Here is a 9,962-nt window from a genome sequence, read left to right as displayed (position 1 = left end):
AACTCTGCTGCGATCCACGTTGAAGATTTCAAACATACCTCTCCAATCATTGTCGAATCCCACAATAAAGAATATCATGTCAAGAATGGGATTTAAACCTACGCCCTTTCGGACTAGTACCTAAAATTAGCGCCTTAGACCAACTGAGCCATCTTAACTGTCCTTTTCCATTTTATTTTGTAACAACTCAAGCCCGCCGCTAGTAAATATTGTCCGCTTAGGCCTGTTACGTATTGCCGTCAACGTCACGATTTTAAAAAAACATTTTGGTCACATCTAGGAGATGAGGAGGTTTATTGAATTCGTAGGCCAATTAGATGACTTAATTTGGGCTTTTAGCTCCAGGTTACTCTATTCTGAATCCACAAAGATCTTTAGTCTGGGGGCATTAGGGTCTAGACCCTCTGACCATTGCTCATGATTCTAACGTGCTAAGGCTACTAGAGGCATCCGGATCTTAGTCATGGTCTAGCCAACCTAACTCTAACACCCTAGCTCTGTGTAGATAAACATTCTCCACAGGAAGAACACATAGTCAAATACCTGGAGATAACAAATACTTTTCAGATTCAAGCTTTCGTCCCTTGAACTTGCATATTTTCACGTTCGAAGTTGCTCCATGTACAATACCAGGAGCTAACAAATACTGTATAAGAATGTTTGATTAATCCACCATACCTAAATGGAGTGAAAGTTATCTTATTTATAATCAAATAAATTACAAGGATATGGAAATAGTAATAAATGGAAATAACAATGAGTGGAAAGATAACTATGATAATAAGGCAAATATTAGATATTTGCCTTATAATAAAATATCAAATATAATATATATCTGGTAAACTATAATTTATTACTAAATATCCTTAAGACCCCACCGCAAGCTAAGCGTCGGATTTAAACGAACATGAAGCTTGAATCTGAAAAATTCAAAGAGGTTGAGAAACACTTTTCGTGAAGATGTCGACAACCTGGTTCAGAGGAGGCGTAGAGAAACACTTTCTTGGTCATTGAAAATTGCAGAGGGATCACCGCTCAGCGGCTATGCTGCCTTGGCTTCAGCGAGATGTCTAACCCATGAAGATTGGATTGTCGCTTAGCGACAATGCTGCCTTGGCTCTGGTGAGAATATGTCTAACCCTAAGAAGTAGAAGGGGAAACCTAGAGCAAGGGACATAGACAATATTGAAGCCAAAAGAGTCGCCACATTGGGCGAAGGAGCCAATTTTAGCGAGAAGGGCGGCAGCAACTTGGTTGGCGAAGAGGCCAGTGCGGCACCCAGATTCCAAAGGTAAATCTCTGCATAAGGTCAATGGGCTTATCAAGATTCTGTATATTTTCAAAGAGAACGCTGATGAAGATCGTAAGATTAGGGTTTCTATGAAGCATGAAGGATGAAGGAAAAATTGGGAAGAAAATGAAAGAGACTATGTTTGGAAAAGGTGAGGTTGTATGTACAGAGTATGGCGAAGGATGATTTGGAGGTCAAAAGGGTGGAGCCGAAGAGTAATCAATCGGCTCTGTATGTGGCAGCCATGACGACTGCCCCTGCGGCGTCAAAGCTAGCAGTGGTGGTGGAGAAGAACAGTAGAAGATTTCAAAAGCCATTGAAAAGAAAGGATCCGGGTTGCTAAACCAAAATGGCTCTGATATCATAAGAATGTTTGATTAATCCACCATACCTAAATGGTGTGAAAGTTATCTTATTTATAATCAAATAAATTATAAGGATATGGAAATAACAATGAATGGAAAGATAACTATGATAATAAGGCAAATATTAGATATTTGCCTTATAATAAAATATCAAATATAATATATATGGTAAACTATAATATATTACTAAATATCCTTAACATTAAGAATGTTTGATTAATCCACCACACTTAAATGGTGTGAAAGTTATCTTAATTATAATCAAATAAATTACAAGGATATGAAAATAGTAATAAATGGAAAGAACAATAAATAGTAAGATACCTATGGTAATAAGGCAAATATTAGATATTTACTTTATAACAAAATATCAAATATAATATATACGGAAAAGTATAATTTATTACTAAATATCCTTAACACCCCACCGCAAGCTGAGCGTCGGATTTGAACGAACGTGAAGCTTGGATCTGAAAAATTCAAAGAGGTTGAGAAACACTTTTCGTGAAGATGTCAACAACCTGGTTTAGAGGAGGCGTAGAGAAACACTTTCTTGGCCATCGAAAATTGCAGAGAGATTGCTGCTCAGCGGCGATGCTGCCTTGGCTTCGGCGAGAATATGTCTAACCCATGAAGAGGGATTGTCGCTTAGCGACGATGCTGCCTTGGCTCTGGTGAGAATATGTCTAACCCCAAGAAGTAAAAGGGGAAACCTAGAGCAAGGGACAAAGACAATGTTGAAGCCGGAAGAGTCGCCACATTGGGGCGAAGGAGACAATTTTGGCGAGAAGGGCGGCGGCAACTTGGTTGGCGAAGATGCCAGTGCGGCGCCTAGATTCCAAAGGTAAATCTCTGCAAAAGGTTGATAGGCTTATCGAGATTCTGTATATTTCCGAAGAGGAATGCTGATGAAGATCCTAAGATTAGGGTTTCTGTGAAGGATGAAGGATAAAGGGAAAATTGGGAAGAAAATGAAAGAGACTATGTTTGGAAAAGATGAGGTTGTATGTACAGAGTATGGTGAATGATGATTTGGAGGTCAAAAGGGTGGAGCCGAAGGGTAATCAATCGGCTCTACATGTGGCAGCCATGGCGATTGCCCCTGCGGCGTCAAAGCCAGCAGTGGTGGTGGAGAAGAACAGTAGAAGATTTCAAAAGCCATTGAAAATAAAGGATCGGGGTTGTTAAACTGAAAGGGCTTTGATACCATAGGAATGTTTGATTAATCCACCCCACCTAAATGGTGTGAAAGTTATCTTAATTATAATCAAATAAATTACAAGGATATGGAAATAGTAATAAATGGAAATAACAATAAATAGAAAGATACCTATAGTAATAAGGCAAATATAAGATATTTATCTTATAATAAAATATCAAATATAATATATACGGGAAATTATAATTTATTACTAAATATCCTTAACACATTGACTAAAGAAGGAACTATTTCAAATTTCATTGACTAAAGAAGAATCTAATCTCTATTAGTTAGATGGATAGCACAGATTATATAGCAGAGTTACAAAGTTTGTAAAAGATTGTGAAGGGGTGCTATGGTAGTAGCACGTGACATAAAATATGATACAATATACACCATTGTAGGTTGTACAAACATGACTTCTATGACTGAGAGTGCTTTTAGTTCAAGTCTATGTCACAATAGACTTGGGCATATAGCGTTAAAAGAATAAAGATAATGGTTGCGAAAAGAGTTTTAGAGGATAAATGAGCCAGCTTCACAAAAGCTATCATTAAATCAAATGAAGTGCGGTTCGAAATGGTCCATATAGGTGTTTAGTACCATCTTTAATTGCATCACTTGGTGGATCCTAGTTCTACGTAACCTTTATTGATGAATTTAGTAGGATGGTATGGCCGAAAAAGAGTATGACAAGTCACAAACTTAGGAATTAGAATTTTAAGTCATATTTAATTTCCTAAACTTAGGTTATTATAGGTGGCCATGTATTTCATGTTTTAAATTTATTTCATTATCATTTTAAGTTAATAAATTACCTTTTGAACACATAAGATCATAGCAATGTTACGAAGTATGTTTATATTGAAAGTTTATGGTTTAAATGATGATGTTTTAAGAGTTATATTTCGCATATGAGCTTAGATTAAGATGATAGTTGCAACTTTAGGTAGCTGAAATCTAGGGTCGTTACATATTTATCTTGAGTTTTTGTGATTTTTCTAAACATTTTGTTCCTTGACCTCATCTTGAACTTCCAGTCTCTACAACTCTCAATAAAATTCCACAATTTAAAATTTTAAAAGAAAAGGGCAGAGAATTAATCCTCATTCAGGCTAGACTGTTACAATGTAAAACAAAAGAAACACAAGACGGTTGGATATTTCATTTACTTCGGTGTATTTTCTTTATTTTTTCTTGCTCTCAACACTTTTTGTTATTTTCTACAACACAAACATTTGAATAAGATAACATACACAATGTATTTTCCCAATTGTGAATACACAAAAACCACCCCAAATAATACATATCTAAAATATTTAACCTTTTAAACCTCTCAAAGTCAAAGATTTAACCTTTTTACCGCCCAAACTAGAAACTTCACCACCCAAAGAAGGAAGGGAATTACAATACAACAAAGAAAAACCACCGCCACTGTTGCAAGCAAAATGTACCATGCAATTTTTAAAGCATAAGAATGCCTATATGAGACATTTACCAACCAAACTCAGAGCAAGTAGCTTTGTGATAAGAACGCAATGGCAACGCACATGGTTACGGTTAACATCCATGCACAAATCCTATTTTTCAAAGGTAATCGACCTATGATGAACATTATAACACATATTGATGCAAAGAATGAGATAGAATTTGTAATCAAGTAACCAGTGTAAGAATTTCCTTGGTCTGAAGTTGGGTAGGCCATTACTGCAGTCCCTGCTATCAAAGTTTTCAAAGTATTGCTACTGTGAAACAAACGATGAGTAGTGTTATTGGAGTTGAAAGGAATGTCTTCTTGCCAAACACCGTCGGGAGGGTTGATTGCACCTTGAAAAGCCACGGTTGCAATCACAGTTGCCACCAACATCATTGTGCCTTGCACTTCTTGAAACCAATCACCTTTGTATTCAAGGTTCTTCATCCACAAACTTCTTATAAACGTTTTGAGTGTTAGTGATATCGATGCCTTTTTATCGCATTGTTCTTCAATTCTGCTTGGTGATCCCTTCTCATTTGAGGTAGCACAGTTGTTTTTAGTGTTTGTTCCAGTTTTTATTCCTGGAATAGACAATAAATATTGTACTATCTGCTAAATTTGAATTCAATTTGTTTATATCATGATAGTGTTAGGATTGTTGGGAGGGAGTCCGCTATTTTAGGGAAGAATTGTGGGTTTATGATTAAGGAATACATCTCCATTGGTATGAGGCCTTTTGGGGAAGCCCAAAGCAAAGCCACGAGAGCTTTTGTGCAGATCCTTGATTCCTAACATGGTATCAGAGCCATGCCCTTAACATAGCCATGTCAATAGAATCCTCAAATGTCGAACAAAGAAGTTACCCTCGAAGGTGTAGTCAAAAGTGACTCAAGTGTCGAACAAATGATGTTTGTTGGAGGACTCTAGAGAAGGAGTCTAGCCTCGATTAAGGAGAGGTAGTTTGAGGGCACCATAGGCCTTAAGAGAGGCTCTATAATGTGCTTCATTCGAGGTTGGGATTGTTAGGAGAGAGACCTATTTGATACCTTTTTAAGCTACGGATAATAATTTTTAGTTTCATAAAATAAGAACTTAGTTTCAATTATAATAACATACCTCAATTCGTCTTAACATCATAGAAAAATCCAAAATGGTATTTTCATTCTCATCGCCTTGGTTGAGGAATCCATAATCTTGTGGATCTTCAATCATTGTGATCAACAATTTAAGAGCTTCCAAGTGGTTGTGTTTTACGCATAAATGAAGAACAGATTGACCATTGTGAAGCTTAATCCAAGGAGATCTTGGCCTCGCATTGATCAACAATGGTATGATATCAATTTGCCCATTAATCACTGCATGGTGGAGAGGAATCAACCCATTCAAATCACGAACCATGCAAGTGCTTGTGTTCTTCTCCAGCAAAGCTTGAACAATCTCGACTGTTCCATTTTCAGAAGCCAAGTGGAGAGGTGTCCTTTGTAGGTCATCAACTTCTCCAGCAAGTTTAGGCTCGAGATTCAGTAAATATCGAGTGAATTCAAGATGGCGATGCAAAACTGAGACATGCAATGGACTTTCAATGTTGGAAGAGGAGATTAGAACTCTTTGAATGATATTTGGGTTGCCTTGAATTAGTGTCTTCAAGCTTTGAATGGAACCAAACTTTGATGCTTCTTCATAGAGCTTTCTTTTACTTTCTTGGCTAATCTAAATTTATTGCTTTCTCCATTTACCTCCATTATTGATTCTCTAACTTACCTCCAAATGGGGTTTTCACATAAAATTTAGAAGATTTTGTTGATTATTTATTTATTTATTTTTAATAGATGGTGAGGCTTCCAACTAAGTTACAGTTGACTTTTTGAATTTTTAAAATAGTCCAATTATTACCCTCATTTCTTAGAAAAAAATTAAGAAATAAATTATTATTTGTACTTCACTCGAGAGGGACACCAAAGTGTCACCATCCTAGTTTAAGTGAATGTCAAGCAAACGGAAAGAAACTTCTTTGTTGAATCATGGATAGATGTATATATCATTATTTATTTCACTTAATTTTATTGGGAAGCTATCATTTTTCATCGGCAAGGATAATGCCTCTCGTGATTGTGATTAAGTTAAATTATACCACACTTGTTAAATTTAGAGATAGATTTTTGTATAACAGTTTCATTTTTGCCCTTAAATTTGTTTCAAAATTTTTCGTAATAATTAAAAACGAAAGGTGATGTGATAAGGTTGGGTTATGGAATCTGTTGTCTATTTATAATAAAAATATTTATATATAATAGGTGGTTATATAGGTTAAAGTTATATATAGTAAATTGAAACTATATATATATAACTATTTGGTAGTGCTTTCGTAAATGTCTGAAGGTGGATTTGTTGCTGATCATATAAATGAGTTCAACATGATTGTAAGTCAATTGAGTTTGGTGAAAATTAATTTTGAGGATGAAATTAAGGCACTGATTTTGATGTCATCTTTACCCGAGTCTTGGGACACTGTTATTATCGCGACCAGCAGGTCTTGAGGATCTTAGAAACTGAAGTTCGATGAAATCCGAGATGTAGTTCTCAATGAAAGTATTCGCAAACGAGAAATTGAGGATTTTTTTGTAGTGCTCTTAGTCTTTGACGAAAGGGGAAGAAGTAGATCGAAGGGCCAAAAAAAATATCGATCAAAATCAAAGAACCGTGAAAATTTTCCAAACAGACTAAACGTGACGTGTTTGAGTTGTGGAGAAACAAATCACTTTCGGACAAATTTTACAATACCAAAGAGGAAGCAAATCACAAATCGAAAGATGATAATAATTCTATAAATTAAGCGGAAGATATTGGGAATTCTCTAATCCTCAGTGTGAAAAGTCCAATTGAACCCTATATTTTGGATTATCTTTTAATTCGTCTTCAAATAAATAGTTGTCTCGAAATTTAAAGTCTTGAAATTTTGAGGTGTATCTTGTCGACAACAAAGATTTGGTGATTGAAGGAAAATGAGATGAAAGCATACAAACTCCAGCAAAAAATTAGTGGACATTAAGGGATGTTAGATATATTCGTGGTCTCAAGAAGAACATAATCTCTATTGGTCAGTTGGATAGCACAGGTCATGCAGCCAAATTTGAAAACAGTTCGTGGAAGATTGTGAAGAATGCCATGGTAGTAGCACGTTACATAAAATATAGAACCCTATACACCATGTAGGGTGTATAAACATGGTTGCTGTTGTTGAGAGTGCTTCCAATTCAAGTCTATGACACAATAGACTTAGACATATGAGCGCCAAAGGAATGAAGATGCTTGCTGTGAAAGGAGTTTTAGAAGACCTAAAATTTGTTCATACGGGTTTTTATGAGAGCTTCGTTATGGGCAAACAAAAACGAGTTAGCTTCACAAATGTTGCTAGAGAACCAAAGAAAGTACGATTGGAAATGGTCTATACGAACGTTTGGGGACCATCTCTAGTTTCATCACTTGGCGAATCAAAGTTCTACGTCACCTTCATCGATGATTTCAACAGGAAGGTGTATGTTTAGTTTCTGAAACACAAGTCAGATGTCTTTGCCACCTTCAAGATGTGGCAAGTTGAAGTTGAAAATCAGATCGACTTGAATATCAAATGCTTGAGGTCTGTCTTTTTTGTCGAGATATATTATTCGACGTCTAAAAAATTAGGACGCGACTTCTAATATCATGGGTAATTTCTATGGTTTACTTTTTTTCCAAGCTTTCTAACATATTATAAGGTCCGAACTCTTTTCTTTTTTTAATTTCTTTATTTAAACCCTACCAACATGTGCAGGAGCTTTTTTTTTTTTTTTTTCAAGAGCTTTAGAAAATGAATAACAAAGGGAACACAAAACCGTTGGATATTTCGTCACTTGGAGTATTTTCTTTCTACTTTTGCTTGTTCTCAACACTGCTCGTTATTTTACTCCACAAACATTTAAAATAAAATAACATACACAAAATATGTTTTTCGTATTATGAATACACACACCACCATAAATAATTCTCAACACTTCTTTGTGTAGATAAACACGCTTGATAGGGAGAATACACTATCAAACACCTAAAGCTAATACATACTGTATCGTGAACAATACAAGCAAACAAGCTTAACGGCAAGATAATATCCATAAATCACCCTGGATTGCAAATCACAATAGCTCATCCTCCTTTCTAAGAAATTTGAGTGGCGTAGCGGAAGTGTGGTGAGCCCATAAAATTGTTTTACAATGGCATTTAAAATTTGGGAGGAAGAGCGTGTGATATGACTCCTAAGCTATTGCCGCCCACCATCAATACATTGCTTATTAAAAATGAAATTTGAACCCATGTCCTTTTGAAAAGCTTATGGTTCCAGGTTACTCTATTCTGACTCATTGACTCTTTGTTTATTCCTGGAATGTCTAGGAGTGGAAGAGTTTTATTGGATTCCTAGGCCAGCTAAGTTGCTTAACACAAGCTTTTGGTTCCAGGTTACTCTATTCTGACTCCTCGACTCTTTCTTTAGTCCTGCTGTAATAAAGTCTATTTCCTCTTAACGTCGCCACAATCTTAAGGTGCTTAGTCTAGTGTACACATCTTGACCTAAGTAATCGTATAACCAACCTAACTCTTACACCCTAGCTCTGTGTAGATAAACACGCTAGATAGGGAGAACACACTGTCAAACACCTCGAGCTAACACATATTGTATCATGCACAATACAAGCAAACAAGCTCAACGGGAAGATAACATCCTTAAATCACCCTAGAGCATAGATCACAATAGCACATCCTCCTTTCTAACAAATTAGAGTGGCGCAGCGGAAGTGTGGTGGGCCTATAACCCATAGACAAAATTTAACTACTAACATTTTCAAATGAAATCTCTATTACGTTAATTTATTTTTTAAGATTAGTTTTTTAATGTGTTGAAAATATATTTTATATTAAAGGGGGCAGGGATGAGGCGACGTTTCCAACCCCTTTTATCTAACGGAATAAAAATGTTCCTCACTTCTCCTGTTTCTAGTCTAAACAGGAATCCCTCCCCCACACGTAAAATACACATCTCTACTTATCATCCGCCTTAACTAAGATAGTGATATTTTGTTTTCACTTTCTGAGTAAAAAGTGTAAATATTATATATATTTTTTTTAATTTTTATTGTATAGAAAGTGATTCCAACAACTAAACTATTTAAATAACTCAAAATGTCAACTTTAAAATTCAAACAAAAAATTGGCTTATAAATTCTACGGTAATACTCCATCTCAAAGTAAGCTAGATATGCAATAATGGAGGCAACTCATCAACAACTCACACAATCTTACAATATTGCAAATAGATTAGCAATGTTGTCTATTGAAAAAAAGCAAACGATTGCTCTATGAAGCATTAAAGATCGGGTCCATTCAAAGCTTAGAAACACTAATTTAAAGCGACCCGAATATCATTCAAACAGTTCTAATCTCTTCTTACAACATCGAGACTCCATTGCACGTCTCGGTTTTGCATCGCCACCTTGAATTCACTAAATTTCTTTTAAATCTCATGCTTGAACTTGATGGAGAAGTTGATGTCGTGCAAAGGACACCTCTCCACTTAGTTTTTGAAAATGGAACGGTCGA

At 35.8% G+C, this 9,962-nt stretch overlaps 1 protein-coding gene across 1 annotated transcript; it reads right to left on the bottom strand.

Annotated features, from left to right (window-relative positions):
• Positions 1-4,364: 4,364 nt before the first annotated feature.
• On the bottom strand, positions 4,365-6,076 carry LOC111432739 (ankyrin repeat domain-containing protein 16-like). The gene is made up of 3 exons (XM_023069672.1): positions 6,001-6,076; positions 5,451-5,893; positions 4,365-4,943 (listed from the first exon to the last, which is right to left on the bottom strand). The coding sequence occupies exons 1-3, from the start codon at positions 6,074-6,076 to the stop codon at positions 4,365-4,367; spliced, it is 1,098 nt and encodes a 365-aa protein (XP_022925440.1).
• Between the last annotated feature and the right edge of the window lie 3,886 nt (positions 6,077-9,962).

The sequence above is a fragment of the Cucurbita moschata genome, unplaced genomic scaffold (genome assembly GCF_002738365.1).
Source record: "Cucurbita moschata cultivar Rifu unplaced genomic scaffold, Cmos_1.0 Cmo_Scf00040, whole genome shotgun sequence".
Lineage (NCBI taxonomy): Eukaryota > Viridiplantae > Streptophyta > Magnoliopsida > Cucurbitales > Cucurbitaceae > Cucurbita > Cucurbita moschata.
The sequence above is the reverse complement of the archived record's forward strand: the minus strand, read 5'-3'. Positions and strand labels throughout refer to the sequence as shown.